The sequence below is a fragment of the Osmerus eperlanus genome, chromosome 23, assembly GCF_963692335.1.
Source record: "Osmerus eperlanus chromosome 23, fOsmEpe2.1, whole genome shotgun sequence".
Classification (NCBI taxonomy): Eukaryota; Metazoa; Chordata; class Actinopteri; order Osmeriformes; family Osmeridae; genus Osmerus; species Osmerus eperlanus.
In genome coordinates, this window is record NC_085040.1 from 2,296,078 (window position 1) to 2,310,666 (window position 14,589).

Consider the following 14,589-nt stretch of genomic DNA (forward strand, 5'->3'; position numbering starts at 1 on the left):
AGTTGTTTGTAAGTAGAGTTGTTGTTTATCATTATTTATTTGTGTATCTTATAGTGTTACAGTATCACAGTTTGCTTAGAGGTAAAATATGTATCTTTAAAAATGTCCTGGTGTCACTGGTTTTGCTTTCTGCAGCATATCATTTATTTACTCAGAACAATCAAAACAAAAATAGCCCTAATTAATACATGTAAGGAGCAGACCCTAAAGCAGCAAGGGCTCCTAACACAAGACACACACAACTTCAGTTGTGTCACATTACTGATGATGATTTACATCATTTACACAAAAGATTGTCATCAAACAGTCATCTCCACGGTAGTCATGGTTCAGCGCAATCAGCTCATAGACACCACACTGGGTCAAACAGCATCGCAAATCTATATCGAGAATCCAACCATGCAGGCCCCTGTTCGAACAGGCTCTGTTGGAACAAAATGGCCGTTATTGGACGACAAGATGCAGTCTCAGTCCCAGTACTCGGCGGCCTCGGGCCTCTGGGTGTGCCAGATCTCGGCTCCCTCGATGATGCGGCGGATGACAGAGGCTGAGGAGATCAGCATGTGGCCCGCTGCCTGGAGCAGGGTGGAAGCCACGCGAAGCGCCTCTCTGAGAAGGGAGAGAGAGGGTCATTGTCTGTACTGTGTGATATTGGAGTCAGGTGCCTGAGCGGTTAGGGAATCAGGCTAGTAATCTGAAGGTTGCCAGTTTGATTCCAGGCCGTGCAAAATGACGTTGTGTCCTTGGGCAAGGCACTTCACCCTACTTGCCTCGGGGGGAATGTCCCTGTACTTACTGTAAGTCGCTCTGGATAAGAGCGTCTGCTAAATGACTAAATGTAAATGTGATATAATGTGTGTGTGTGAGATAACGTGCATTTGCAACAGCCCTTAACAGTTGGCAGCAAAAAGGGACAGAAAACTGTTTGAGTGTCACCAACTGATGGGGTGGGTAAGCCTTGAATTTTCATCATGATCAGAAGTGATCTCTAGTTCCCTCCACTGACCTGATGAGTTTCTTGGGCCCGAGGCATTTAAAGTCCGCACTGACAGAATACAGGCCTCGGAAGGTTGCCTTGACGCTCAAAGAACCAAAAACGTCCTTAGGGTTCAGCCTGTAGAGGTCAAAGGTCACCCGGGCAATGTCTTTTCCTGTGCGAGGCTTGGCGTTGTGCAGCTGTTTGAGGGGCACTGCACCCTATGATATTGACAGTGAAATGAAAATTCACAAAGAAACAAACCGTCACATCTGATACTTGCTTGTTTGTGAGTACATTTGGCATCTGCCTAAGATGCACAGAACACATGTATCTAGCTTGACTTGCCATTTTGGAAATGTAAACACTTATCTATACACGTAGTAGGTTAGGTAAAGTAATATAAGACCTACGCCCTGTCCCACTGAGGCACACCTACTGAGTAGAACATGACAACATTAGACATTCATACCATGGCAGGTCTCCATGTCTGTTTAGGTTCCAGGGCCATGAGCACAGTGTTGTCTGGTAGGGACATGAGGAAGTCCTCAGAGTTGACCTCTGTCCCGTCCTCCTCACACACCAAGGACAAGGACATGGTCGACATGGACAGCAGCAGCGCCTGGCAGACCTGCACTCGGTGGCGGAGACAAACGGAGACACTCAGAATGCTGTTGTTGACAGTTGCATGCTGCATCGCGGAGTTCCGTTCGGTGTCTCTGGATTTGGAATCGTTGTCGTTTGAAGCAGGTTTTAAACCGACACTAACAGGTGCTTTTCTATCCTGCCGTGCTGCGAGTTTACTTTGATACATTGCTGATGTATCTAGGAGAATGTATCTAATTGTCATGCTGCTAACTAGTTCTCCTCTCTCTCTCTCTCTCTCTCTCTCTCTCTCTCTCTCTCTCTCTGTCACACACACACTCATACTCCATCTCCCTCACCTTCTCCCTCAGCTCCTCCAGGGTCCCTGCAGTGACGCCCTTCTTGGTCACCCTGGCATGACAGCACACTCTGAAGGGCCTCTGGGTGGGCGACCACACTCGCCTGGACACGGACCTGAGGAAGAAAAGGACAGATTGGTGCGGTCATCAAATCGGCTGGACCACAATGTTGCGTAATGCTCTTGCGCTCATACTGTTGAGATAAGGTGTGGGATCACTGAGTGCCGTTAAGTAAATGTACACAGGAGACAGAAAGATAGAGATTGAAAAGAGAAGTTGAAATAGGAACTCCTAATAAATATTATAATCTTTGCTATGGATATAGCAACAAATGGCATCACCAGAGGAAGACAACAGTAGGCCTATTACAGTATGCATTAAACAAAAGAAGCTATCATTTCCCCCTTGTGTTACTTGTGTTAAGATTATATAAGGAAGGTACAATAAACTTACTTTAACAGCAAGGATGTTGATTCCATTCTCAGTTTTAGACTGCCTTCAGTCTGTTTTTCTTACCCAACAGTGATTCTGACTGTTGTGGCCTCGTCCTGCTCGTATTTGACCCAGCAATCACATTTAGATGGACTTTACTCTGCGAATTTATGATTCAGATTCAGACCTGCATAGACCAAAGTCCAGTGTTGTTTGTATGTTTCTATTTGTGTTTGTTAGCGCGCGTTTGTCGACAAATCAACAAACGTTTTGTCAACAACTTTTTAAAATCAGAGTTTGTAATTAAACATCAAAAACTTTTGGCTAATTAAATATCTAAATATATTTGTAAACGTACGTCTACATCATTTCCGGTTCTTTGCGTATGTCACGAAGGCGGGAGAGAAATAATTGTTTTGTTCGGAGCAGTGTATGTCATTTCTAATCAAATGCAAACAAACGTTTTATAGCTATTTATTTAATCTACTATATCGATGATTTCCATGTCTTCCCATTAGCCAGTTTAAAAGTGACAAGTGAATTATCTGATACTTGCAAATTAGCTTTTGCTAACAACCAGACGAAAAGAAGAGTGATCAGAACTTCGGAGGCAGAAATGGCAAAACCGTCGGCAAAGAAGGGTAAATACAAGCTTTTTGTATCATAGCTATACCGCAATTTTTTTAAATGGCATTTCTCACCTATTGTTTTGTCTGGGCAGAACTAGAAGATAACTTGAGGTTCAGTGACAGATTTACAGCCTCCCTGCCTGTCAGCTAACTTAGCTATATTAGCTTGCTAGTGTAGTACCGTGGCTAGAATAACTACTGGTACGCTTGCAGGGTATCAGAGACAAGTAACCTAACTTTTTCCAATACTAACAATGGCCACGTTTAATAAGTTCGAATTCAGTTAGTAATGAGCTAGAATTGTGTCAATAAGCGTAATGTAAAATAATTCCTCCAATTTGCGTTCTCGTTCCCCGCCCACAGTAGATGACCCCTTGCCCCTCCAAGCCCTGCGTCTCCTTGTCCCACCTGTGCGGCTGGTCTGTGCAGCCATGTGGAAAGTGATGAAAGAGAGGGACGTGATGCAATATGGGACTTTGGAGGAGTTTGTTACCTCCTCCTGCGAGACAGCTCCAAGTTTGCTCACCAACCGACACCAGGCCAAGCTAGGGCTGGGGCTAAGAGCACGGGTAGGTAGCACATTTATGGGGATGTTGGGTGACGAACAATGCGTGGGTGTTAGGTGCATGGTCATTCTGCTCCATCTGATGAGAACCCAGTTCTCTATGCTTCTCGGTATAGGTCTGTTTTAGGAATATAGTTGTACACATGAGGAGTATGGCTGGAGTGATGAGTGGTAAAAAACGATTAATATGATTTTACACAGGGTTGTCAAATGGAAATGTATCATGTCCTCTGCTGTCTGACCTTTTCATTCCCAGCTTATCCTGGAGCTGTGTCGTGGTCAGGACTTGCCGGATCCAAACACCATCCTTCCTCATCTTGAAAGGATACGTGTTCCTGTCACCTTGTCCTCCGTTCTTAAAACGGTTAGTTGGGTTTTGGCCTTGACCTCCAAGCTTACGTCCCAACCAATGTCAAGAGACCTTTGAAACCTCCCCACCAATAATGGCAACTTTTCCTTCAAGTGAACTCGACTCTACACAGACCTAGTTGAACTCACATTTAGGTTCTTCTGTAGTATTTGGGATGTTATCTTTTTTGAGGAACCCAAAACGGTTCAGTCCTGAGAGAACGGCTACGCTACTATGCGTCTTTGTGCGTTTTGATTTCAGAAGAGGGACGTCAAGATCGAGGCAGCAGTAACTAACTTCCATGACTTTGTCCAAACCATCCTGAGAGATCCCACAGAGAGAGAACAGTTCTACAAGGTCAGACTCGTGAGCTTTTATCAACTAATTCTACTCAGAAAACCTAACGTGCTTAACTCAAATCCTCCCCCTCCCCCAAAAAATAGACTCACTGCCCTGGGAACCTGTCTGATATTGTCTGTCGTTGTCTCCTCACTGTTTTAAGGAGGAGTTTCTCACAGAGTATGGGCCTCAGTTTGACCTGCAGCTAGAGAAGCTTCTGTGGGAGTTTCTAGTCAGGCTGGACCAGCTACTGCCTGTGCCCAACCTTGTTCAGGTAGGGAGGCTACTGGGACACCACCAGACCACTTTGTTTTGTTGTTGCTATGGCAACCCTGTGTTGTCTTCCTGTTGACTTTGTTGTTATTGTTTACTTCATCTCAGTTTTTGTTTTGTTGTTCAGTCTTTGTAATGCTCAAAATTGCCCATGGTTCTAGTCAAGAAGATTTGACAAACAATACCATTACCAAGCACAATTAATTTGGAAAAGTTAATCATTGTAGTTGACAGCTGTTAGTTATCCCCGTAATTCCTGTTAAATTGATGGCAACTGGTTATTTGTTTCAAAGCCCTGTGTTATCTTTCCTTTTTGTGATTTCAGACAGTGTCCTCCTGGCTCAATGTTGCCCCCTCTGTCATGGAGGAGTGTGTGTTGGCTGCCTCCCAGCCCCAGCAGATGAAGGCTCTGCTCCAGCACCAGAGCTGTCTGGGCCACATTGAACCAGCAGGTGGGACCAAATAACAAAATAAATATCACTCAAACCGTTGTGCATCGTGTCAAGTCTTCCTGACTCGTTCTATTTTGTTTTGCTTCACCAGCGTCCCTCCCGCCTTGCCTGGGCGACACCATCCTCTCCTCGCTGTCTCTGCCTCCATCCGGAAGAGTGCAGGAATCCAGTTCCAGCGTCATGCAAACTGGACCACCAGCGACCAATCACAGACGGCCCAGGGACAGTTCGCCATTCATCAAGCCAGTGATTGGACTGATGTCCACCAAAGACCTGCCAATCATGTTGGCAGCTAGAAGGAGAGCAGGAAGTGTTCCTGTCAGTTTAAGAGACTCTTTAGAACAGTCAGATTCAACTGGGAGCTCCAAATACACAGCGGTCAAACAGATCTCAACACATCTAGGTAACACAGCGAGGGAGGAGGTGGAGGAGATGCATGTTCAGGTGAAAAGTGCAGCCCAACACGAACCTGGAAAGAAAACAAGAGATGAGGGATCCAAAGCTACAAAGAAGGATGACGAGACGAACGCCGGACGAGGGACTAAGAGGAGGAGGGCCGCGAAAGACGGAGAGAGCGGGTCCTCAGGGGAGAGCGAGTCTGATGAAGAGAGCGTTTCCGGGAGAGAGGGGGCGTCCGAGGGCGCCCTAATGAACGATCGCACGGCTAGATCCGACGCTTCAGCCCGGAAACTACCGGAAGACGTGACCCTGTCGTCCTTGGTGATGGCTTGTCTCCGCTGCCAGCCCAGAGTGTTGCTGTGCAGGCTGGGCGAGGCAGCCTCCGCTCCTCCGCCCATGACCTCTCCGGCTCTGTGTTCCCACGGCAACGGGAAACAAACCAGGCGGTTCCTCGGGAGGTCGGTCAAGAGGACGAAGGAAGCGAGAGCAGGGCTGAGGATCTCCAGAGCTCAGAGACACGGTGCAGAGTTGCCACAAGTGGCTGATAAAGAGTGAGTGAAAGACAAAAAAAACGCCATGACAGTAACACACATCCGTATTTGTGATGGCATGTTCGTTTTTCAGTCAACGACTGTTCCTGTGTAGATAATATGATCAGTCCTCATTCCTGTTTCATTGACCTGTACAGGAACTGTGCCATGCCCCCAGTGTTGGGCAGTTCCCTCTCTGTACAGACAAACTCAGGTGAGGGTCCACAGGTGTGTTTGTGAAAGCTTTACAGTTATTTCAGTCAAGTGTTTAGAAGCTATGTGAAGGTTGTGATTTGTTTACACGTCTATCGTTTTCCCTGTTTATGCCCGTTAGCTAAAATATCCCCGGCCCCTACAGAATCAGGCGATGACATCATAGTGGACTCGGAGGATGAAGCAACCAAAAATTTTAAAGGCAGAGTATGATCACTTTTGTCAAAACCACCACATCAGTTGCTGCCACGTATCGTTTATTTGCGCCTTGCCCCTCTTTCTAACGGCATGTCTGTCTCCTCCAGCTGTTTGTTAAGCGCTACTACAAGACTAAACACGACACATACGTTCCCACCCTGAGAGAATTCTGGAGGCCCGGATTGGCTCGACGGGACCTACTGTCGCCTGGCAACGGACACAGATGACAACTTGAGAAAACTTAACAGAGTTGGATTTAACAAGGAGACTATCTAAGCGCTTTAATTCGGATTAAATAATAAAAGCATAACTTTATTATTCTTTACAGTCGTGTGCAGTCTAGGAAGTGATAATGTATGTGAAATGGAAATTAAATTAGGCCAAATAATGTTATTTTGTTGTATTGTCATGTGTATATCCCTTATTAAATATGTATCTTCTATACAGGTGAGGCTTCTCATGGCTACTTTTTTTGCCATAGCAAAAACGTCCTTGTCCATCAGCCAAGCTGGTGCTAAGCTATCTTTCATATTCAGTTCAGGGTGCTGTAATGTAGTTTTATACGATAAATATACCAGTGAAAAGTGATGGCGTTTCAATCCTGCCAGGGATTATGTTGGGTATATTTGGACAAAAAGAAGGTAAGATATAGAAAAGTTTTGTTTTTTTATAGTTTTGATTTCAGAAAACAAAGTGTGTATTCAACATGTTTGGACATTAACATAGCAAGTTATTTGTGATTTGGGTATTTACATTCATGAAATTAAGTTTACAGTTTAGATCATTTTCATTCGATATTTACTACTGTAATATGTTACCTCAGCTTCTGTCAACAATTAATTTAAACTATATTTTGTCTAATGTTACATTTCTCCATATAGAATCACTTGATAAATCTTGTATATCTGTCAATCCTTAGAATGTGAAAAGTGTTTTATATAAGGCACGTCATAAGTCACTTATAGAATGTTTACAAAATGTGTGCCAAGAAAACTGTCAAATCATTGTTGATCAGTGGACCTTAGCCAAGCTACATCTGGTGATGTTAGCAAAAAGTAAGCATTTTGTGAAATGGGTGCTTTCCTTGCATATAGATGGACAAGAACTTTATGTTGGCAGCATGTCTTGAGATGTCTCAATTGTCTATATCTCAAGACTTGATTATGGCTGGGTTTGAAATGGTCCAGTTTTACAGCCTGCAGCTGATTCCCCCTGTCACCGAGACAGTCTCCCCAGTCATGTAGGAAGCTTCCTTTGAGCACAGGAAAGCAATCACGCCACCAATCTCCTCTGGCTCTCCAATCCTGAGAAAAATGACAAAAAACATTTTACATTTTCTTTCCAAACCATGTACCACAGGCCCCCCAGCCTTCACCAACAGGGTAAAACGGTAAATTCACTGAAGGGGTCCACATCATTACTGAGATCTGAAAGTGGAAAAACATTCTGTAACGACTGTGCAGAGCAGATAAAAGTTGACAACCTTTTAATGCAGAGCTGCTTTTTGAACTCGTCCACTACGTCTTCATTCTGCCACAACTGTGGAAAGAACACAGCCGTGTAAGCGCAGACATAAAACCACTAGATGACGTCATCCCAGCAAGACCTTTTAGGTCCCCTTTGAGGTTTTGTCAGCACATCAAGGAGGGAAAAAAGTGGAATAGGCCTTGTGGTGGACTGATAAACGAGAAGCACTATGGCAACAGATCCAACCCGATTTCTGTCAGCCCTGAAGGGAGTGAGGACGGGGAAGATGAGGGTGCGGTGGGGATGAACGGATGACCCCTCACCGCAGAGCTGAATCGGGTCTTGATGACCCCAGGGGCCACACAGTTGACCCGGATGTTGAGCTGGGCCAGTTCTGGAGCCATGGCTCGGGTCAGTCCCAGCAGGGCTGTCTTACTGACGCTGTACGGACCCAAGGCCTGGGGGAAGACACAGAACGGCTCCAGTACAACTCACACAGGGACGTTATCTAACAATACAAAATATTTATCCCCCAAAAACACCAACTAAAACTCAAGACCACATTTTTCAGGTGTCTACAAAGAAAACTGATGACATCTTAAATCGAGCTCATGTTTGACTCGATGAGTTGAAACCACCAAAAATGAATGACCAAAAAGTAGCCCTCCATCTATTTTTTCTTTTTACTTGAAAGATTTGGGGTGCCCATTATGACCTCACGCACCTGCATGGGCTGGTATGCAGCCACAGACGACACAATCACCACACTGCCGCCCCTGGAAGACAACCACCATGTAGTCAATCATTCACTGTGGATCTGTGGACGTTGCACAAATCAGGGAGCTGAATACCACAACAGCAGCTTCCACTATTTTACTCACCCCCTCTTCTCCATGTGAGGCACCACTAGCTTTGTCATGAGGAAAGCCGCCTTGACATTCACACTTAGGATCTGACGGAAAGGTTGGAGAGATTCCATTATTGGCTTGGCGCTAGAGCAGGGGTGTAGCACACACACACACACACATAGATAGATATAGCCCAGTTCTTAACATCAGATAGATCAATAGCTCAAATGCAAGTACAAATTTGCACTAACATGTCGCATTGTAAATGTTAGGGCACCTTATCCCACACTGCCTCTGTGGAGTCCATGATGTTTCCAAAGTAGGGATTGACAGCTGCATTGGAAACCAGAATGTCTACACCTCCACACTTTTCCACTGTCTGGACACAACAACGGTGAACTATAAGTCAGTCGTCAGGAAGCTCCTGCTCACAGCAGTAACGCCGAGTCAAAGTTGATTTATTCATGAGTCAAAGTTGATTTATTCATGAAAACCTGAGTCAAGTTAGTGTAGCACCTTACTGGAAATACACAGTTCATTAAGTGTGAGGCAGGCCAGTGGACGTTAAGGATTTCTCCTCACCATGTTGACTAAGCGCTCTCTGTCCTCGCTGATGCCAACATTACAGGTGGTCCCAGTGACTTGTATGTTCTCACTCTGCAACAGGCTCACGGCCTTGTCAACATTAGCCTGCCGCCTACTGCTCACTATCACATGGGCTCCTCTATGGCCTAGTGCCTGAGCTGCAGCAAGACCAATTCTGAAAGACAAAAGGGGGAGATGGAGAGTGGGAGAGGGAGAGAGTGGGAGGGGGAGAGGGACAGGGAGAGTGGGAGGGGGAGAGAGGGGGAGAGGGACTGGTTTTTCAAAGTTGCCCATCAGAAATGCACATCCAAGGAGAGATCACTGGGATGGACGCACTCTTACCCATCTGTGGAGGCTGTCACTATGGCAACTTTTCCAGCGAGACTGCTTTGAGACATTCTCCTAAGCCCGCTGACAGGATTCGTCATAAGGCTTCTATAAACACTCCGCAGCATTACCTGTGAAATGGCACAGTTCACAGTTTAACGCCACGGCTCGACTTATGATCAGACGCGTTGACAGCATCAGACAACTATCTGATTAAGGTTTTTGTTGTTGTTGCTAAATCGCGTATTCGAAGTCAAATGTGTTAGCCAGTTGAAAAATGACTTACCTTTGCTCTGTGCATGCAACAGTCTACTGACAAGCAGGGTATATGGGTGAAAGGTTATATTAGATAGCTACGTTCAAGTCGAACCATTTAGTGCGGGTGGTACAAACGTACCCACAAATAATAATGTTTAACAATACTGTTATAAATAGTTTGGTAAAATAAGTAACTTAATCTATAACTCTTAAATATGTGCAGTTATGAGTAGTTAAATAAAAAATTCTTAGATTCGTGCAGCTATGAACCGAGATGGACGGAAACCGCTGGGGGACGTTTGGAGGAAGGGATCCGGAAGAGCGCCTATTTATTTTCCAAAATAAAAGTCCCTTTAAAACTTTTCAGACTAGAAGAAGGGGCAGCCGGACCGAAGGTGAGGCAAAATTGTTAAATGAAGTTTGAATTCTGCGCCGAACGTGTTCACCGTGTAGGATATGGCATTATGTGGTGTTTTTAATAATGTCTGTTTTATCCAGGTGACGCACACTGAACTCAGTTCAGTGAACTGCGGACAACTAAGCACAAAAACAAATCTGGAAGTTGCAGGGCACTGGTGGATGGACTTCTTAAAATGAGCATATAAAGGGTTTCAAGGTATCCGAAATCAGTATTTAATTGACCAAATATTTTGTTTCAATGCAAATGTTTCATTTGTGACACCATACTCTCTCCTACTGACTGGCGAGAAATAAAAACCGCTTTGTTGCAATGGCAGTTAATTGCAATTAAGCATTCCACAGGTGAGTTGAGTAATAGTCGACCTGTTTTAATTCCATCTTCATCTTGGCCATCCCAGTAAGTAAGTCTTTGTTGCAACTATTTATGTCCAAGAATTGTGTCGTCGTTTTCCTTTCCTATTTATGATATAATACTTTCTCCATTCACTGTGCGAACAAAAATTGTAATACGATAGCAGGGCTGTAATTTAACGCATCTAAATTGACCTTTTATTCTTGTTAGGAGCTTCAAGAATGCCTTTGCTCGTCCCTATTTGGACTACAGTCACAGTTTTGCTAGTTTGTGGACTTGGTGCTTGTGGTGGGTGCCTTGCTTATCTGTATATTTGTTCGTTAGGGCTTCTGTTTTCATACTGTACATTGCCACCAGTGTTGAAACTTGATTTGTAAAACGCTATGTGAAGCTTTTGACCTTGACGTTTCTTTGTTTTCAGTTTATTACATTGTACGTTTAGAGAGACAAGTGTTAGAATCTTCTGGTGAGTATTTCTACTTACATTTGTTAATCTGTGAACGGTTGTGTCCATACCTTCTTATTGAACTGAACAATGGAATCTTCATTGAAGAAAATTGAGGTTATTAAAATCAAGCTGAGTTCATGGTAACAAGGGAAGCCAAACTACTGAGTACCTTATGCTGTTAGAACTTTAGCATTACTACATTATCCAGTATTACTACATTATCCAGTATATCAAATACATGTTGGAAGGTCTGTGGTTATCCCATTGTGTTGACTCTAGGGCTGTACTTGGCCTACAAATTGCTTTCTCTGTCCTAGGTTCACTTTCAGAGTGTGCATCTGATGCAGGGTCAAGTAATCAGACATCAGGTACATATCTGATTAGAGCTTTGATATCCAACATAAAAACTACTGAGTACCTTATGCTGTTAGAACTTTAGCATTACTACACTGTCCAGTATATCAAATAAATGTTGGAAGGTCTGTGGTTATCCTATAGTGTTGACTCTCTAGGACTGTACTTAGCCTACAAATTGCTTTCTCTGTCCTAGGTTCACTTTCAGAGTGTGCATCTGATGCAGGGTCAAGTAATCAGACATCAGGTACATATCTGATTAGAGCTTTGATATCCAACATAAAAACTACTGAGTACCTTATGCTGTTAGAACTTTAGCATTACTACACTATCCAGTATATCAAATAAATGTTGGAAGGTCTGTGGTTATCCGATAGCGTTGACTCTCTAGGACTGTACTTTGCCTACAATTTGCTTTCTCTGTCCTAGGTTCACTTTCAGAGTTGGCATCTGATGCAGGGTCAAGTAATCAGACATCAGGTACATATCTGATTTAGAGCTTTGATATCCAACATAAAAACACTTGTTTTCATGTAAGATCAGTCCAACAGTTGTAAACTAGCTGTCGTAACTTTTTTTCTTCAGTTGAGCCGAACTGGAACCTCCTTGCAGGTTGGTTGTAGTTCATGGTTAGAATTATGGTTATGTAGTTGGCAAGAAACTAAACGTTTGATTGTAGTAATTTAAGATGACAAATGATCTCATTCTGGATTTAGTTCATATCAATTAAGGTTCTATTTATTATGATTTGCTCCCCCCTATACACTCACTCAGTTCAAGATGGCAGGATCAGAGACGACGGTAAGGTTTTGCACAGTTCTGCTGTTTTTGCCCTCTTGTCCCTTTGTTAATTCCCCCCCCCCCAACACATTTCTTCCTTCCCCAGTAACAGCTTCTTAAGACTTCCAAAAGTTCTTCCAAAAGGTCAAAAAATATTCAGAGGTGATTCAGCATGTAAAAGCACTGCTCTTACTTTCCATTGACTGTCAATAGCTACTCAATCAGTATATCTTACTATCACCCTTATTTTAGAGATGTGTATTTTAGTTCTAGGAAGTGGAAGACAGTTTAAACATTTGGTGAAATTGGTTCTGTCAGTTCTGATACCGCTTTCACACGACAGCTGAGTGATTTAACTTTCCATTTCAGTGTGGAAGTGGATACAGGGTTCTAAAGGTATGTGTTTGGTGTATTTAAACTTTTGTATACATGCAGAAGCTTGTTACACATCATACTGCTTTCTTTTTTTGCAGTCACAATTGTGCTGGAAACCAAAACGGCCAATAGTTTTTTGAGGTTGAGTAACGACACCCAGAAAGTGTATTTGGCATTTACTAAATCAAACTCTGTAACTGCCGACCCCCTGAGATTCAGTGCATGTACCTGCATCCTCGGAAAGGACTCCTTCAAAAAGAGGTTCTACTTTGAAGTCCAGCTCCTGTCGAGCGAGTGGTCAGTGGGTGTCACTTACAGCAATGCCAAAACGACCATTACCCCGTTGTCCGATGTTGTCTGGAGTATAGGAATGAAGAAAAACAAGTTCTACACTTTTTTGACAGTTTCCAAGTTGCTTAACAAGCCTGTGCCCAAGTTATTAGGGGTACACGTGAACTATCAGAGGGGGACAGTAGCCTTCTACAACATCGAAACTCAGGAATTCATTACAGTTATATCTGTAGGTCGCACCTTCCGTAGGTCTGTAGTGCCTTTTTTCTTTGGTGTAAGTTATGAGTCAGATCTAAGCTTGTTTTTGTTGAGAAACTCGTGATACATTATTGGGTGAACTGAACAAGTTATTTTTAATATTGTCTATACTGTACTGACGCCCTTCAGAGCAAGGGGAGGACTGTAATTGTGACGAATGGGGGTTGCATTCCAGGCCAGTAATGCACCTCAAACTGCAACAAGGGCCTCCCTCCCTCTAGTCTCTCACATCTCATTAGGCATAACCCTTCTATTTTTAAGTCATTGACCTGAATCACTGCCTCAGTGTCTACCCGGCTGATGCACTCTACACTGAATGCACTGGTACTGCTCTGATTGGTGCAGACAAGTGCCAATGAAGATGGTTTATCTCTCCTCCAACCCACCTCTGGTCTGGAGTGTGGATGCCACTGTGTTGGACGTGGAAGGGGTGTACAGGTCTCCACCCCAGCCCGGTGGAGGTGCTGTACCACAGCCCGGGGACCATGCCTGTGTTCTGGCTCGGCCGAGTCCTTCTAACCACAGTCCAGGGGAACAGTGCCTGGTAAGATTTCCAGTGTTCAGAATGGTTACCCTGAAGTGAGGCACTGCAGAGATGTCTTGGGGATATGGGGCTATTTTGAGAGTTGGTGGGTTTGAATGTATGGTGATATGAGAACTACACACACACTTCCTTCCTCCCTCTGTTTGGCCACACCTGTTTCCTTGTCTGGTAAGAATTCCGATGCTATTTTTTTTCCTCCCAGTCAGTCACGGCCATCTGTCTGGAGTGGACATGTTTTTTTTACCAGACTAGCTGTGCTGCTCCAACTTGTTCCATAATCAACCCCACAATAATGCATTCACCAAAGTACTTTTGAAACTTTTCAGGGTTAAACAGTAACTTTTTAGTTAGTTTTTGAACATGTACCTGCCAGTGAAAATATTATTGTGGGAATTCTTTCCATAATTTAGTTATGATGCACATACCAAACTTGTCGACGATAGGGTCTTCTGCTGCTGGGAATATTGTCATCACCACTCTGACCCACAGTCACTGAGAGGAGGGCCAGTGTACTTAATTAAATGTCACGTTTTGCCCCCAGGTCATAGCCTCAGGGGTGACTAACCAGCTCGGAAGCAGCAGTGGCGTCGACTGTAGAAGCATAACAGGACTACTTGAGATTTGACAACTTTTAAACTGTTTTAAAACTTTTTACCTCTTTAAAATGCCTTCATTGTATTTGTCTATATATTAAATGGTTTACCTTTTTGTGTTTAAATATGCTTATGCATTTCTCCTTTTTGTTGGTTGAAAACGAATGCGATTTATATTGTAAGGATACTATCCTAATGCCCTTCAAAGCCAAGGGGTTGGCCTCACTTGACAACTGTGAAGGGTGGCATACTGGCCAATATGTAATATGACCTTGATATCGTTTTCTTGCATGCCGTTTTACAGACCTAAAAATTAAATTAGAATATTGAATGACGAATGTAAAACTAATCAAAATCAATGGAGTTTGGCCAATTAAGTCCCGCCTTGAC

General features: G+C 43.8%; 4 protein-coding genes across 6 annotated transcripts; 2 read left to right on the forward strand and 2 right to left on the reverse strand.

Annotated features, from left to right (window-relative positions):
* Positions 1 to 16: 16 nt before the first annotated feature.
* On the reverse strand, positions 17 to 3,345 carry cideb (cell death inducing DFFA like effector b). Its single transcript, XM_062449426.1, has 6 exons — positions 3,054 to 3,345; positions 2,374 to 2,512; positions 1,921 to 2,035; positions 1,449 to 1,607; positions 1,007 to 1,197; positions 17 to 609 (listed from the first exon to the last, which is right to left on the reverse strand). The coding sequence occupies exons 2-6, from the start codon at positions 2,397 to 2,399 to the stop codon at positions 468 to 470; spliced, it is 633 nt and encodes a 210-aa protein (XP_062305410.1). The 5' UTR covers positions 2,400 to 2,512; positions 3,054 to 3,345; the 3' UTR covers positions 17 to 467.
* tinf2 (TERF1 (TRF1)-interacting nuclear factor 2) lies at positions 1,893 to 6,746 on the forward strand. 3 transcript variants are annotated; one of them, XM_062449407.1, is made up of 10 exons: positions 1,893 to 2,993; positions 3,345 to 3,550; positions 3,803 to 3,910; positions 4,157 to 4,252; positions 4,398 to 4,508; positions 4,833 to 4,959; positions 5,051 to 5,909; positions 6,047 to 6,102; positions 6,223 to 6,303; positions 6,407 to 6,746. In XM_062449407.1, exons 1-10 carry the CDS (start codon positions 2,969 to 2,971, stop codon positions 6,415 to 6,417), a joined length of 1,680 nt encoding a protein of 559 aa, XP_062305391.1. In that variant the 5' UTR covers positions 1,893 to 2,968; the 3' UTR covers positions 6,418 to 6,746. The 3 variants fall into 3 exon arrangements, with proteins under 3 accessions (XP_062305391.1, XP_062305389.1, XP_062305390.1); XM_062449405.1 differs by having other exon boundaries at positions 1,894 to 2,993; positions 6,223 to 6,308; XM_062449406.1 differs by lacking the exon at positions 1,893 to 2,993 and adding an exon at positions 3,021 to 3,208 and having other exon boundaries at positions 6,223 to 6,308.
* A 96-nt stretch (positions 6,747 to 6,842) lies between these two features.
* dhrs4 (dehydrogenase/reductase (SDR family) member 4) lies at positions 6,843 to 10,107 on the reverse strand. The gene is made up of 9 exons (XM_062449421.1): positions 9,813 to 10,107; positions 9,542 to 9,657; positions 9,197 to 9,374; positions 8,892 to 8,993; positions 8,648 to 8,718; positions 8,491 to 8,542; positions 8,090 to 8,224; positions 7,783 to 7,838; positions 6,843 to 7,603 (listed from the first exon to the last, which is right to left on the reverse strand). The coding sequence occupies exons 1-9, from the start codon at positions 9,825 to 9,827 to the stop codon at positions 7,489 to 7,491; spliced, it is 840 nt and encodes a 279-aa protein (XP_062305405.1). The 5' UTR covers positions 9,828 to 10,107; the 3' UTR covers positions 6,843 to 7,488.
* Positions 10,108 to 10,252: 145 nt separating this feature from the next.
* On the forward strand, positions 10,253 to 14,335 carry LOC134009771 (nuclear factor 7, ovary-like). The gene is made up of 11 exons (XM_062449422.1): positions 10,253 to 10,400; positions 10,547 to 10,601; positions 10,767 to 10,844; positions 10,978 to 11,022; positions 11,555 to 11,605; positions 11,788 to 11,838; positions 11,944 to 11,970; positions 12,133 to 12,159; positions 12,508 to 12,534; positions 12,612 to 13,606; positions 14,148 to 14,335. Exons 3-10 carry the CDS (start codon positions 10,778 to 10,780, stop codon positions 13,124 to 13,126), a joined length of 810 nt encoding a protein of 269 aa, XP_062305406.1. The 5' UTR covers positions 10,253 to 10,400; positions 10,547 to 10,601; positions 10,767 to 10,777; the 3' UTR covers positions 13,127 to 13,606; positions 14,148 to 14,335.
* The last annotated feature ends 254 nt before the right edge of the window (positions 14,336 to 14,589 follow it).

Coding starts and splice junctions, on each gene's coding strand:
- cideb (XM_062449426.1), bottom strand. CDS start 2,399: ATGGAATCAACATCCTTGCTGTTAAA. Junction 1,608..1,920: donor TGGAGGAGCTGAGGGAGAAG/GTGAGGGAGATG, acceptor CACCGAGTGCAG/GTCTGCCAGGCGCTGCTGCT. Junction 1,198..1,448: donor AGACATGGAGACCTGCCATG/GTATGAATGTCT, acceptor TCAATATCATAG/GGTGCAGTGCCCCTCAAACA.
- tinf2 (XM_062449405.1), top strand. CDS start 2,969: ATGGCAAAACCGTCGGCAAAGAAGG. Junction 3,551..3,802: donor GGCTGGGGCTAAGAGCACGG/GTAGGTAGCACA, acceptor TTTCATTCCCAG/CTTATCCTGGAGCTGTGTCG. Junction 4,253..4,397: donor AGAGAGAACAGTTCTACAAG/GTCAGACTCGTG, acceptor CACTGTTTTAAG/GAGGAGTTTCTCACAGAGTA.
- dhrs4 (XM_062449421.1), bottom strand. Junction 9,375..9,541: donor GTGACAGCCTCCACAGATGG/GTAAGAGTGCGT, acceptor TTTGTCTTTCAG/AATTGGTCTTGCTGCAGCTC. Junction 8,994..9,196: donor GAGAGCGCTTAGTCAACATG/GTGAGGAGAAAT, acceptor TGTTGTGTCCAG/ACAGTGGAAAAGTGTGGAGG.
- LOC134009771 (XM_062449422.1), top strand. CDS start 10,778: ATGCCTTTGCTCGTCCCTATTTGGACTACAGTCACAGTTTTGCTAGTT. Junction 11,839..11,943: donor GTCAAGTAATCAGACATCAG/GTACATATCTGA, acceptor TTTTTTCTTCAG/TTGAGCCGAACTGGAACCTC. Junction 11,971..12,132: donor GAACTGGAACCTCCTTGCAG/GTTGGTTGTAGT, acceptor ACACTCACTCAG/TTCAAGATGGCAGGATCAGA.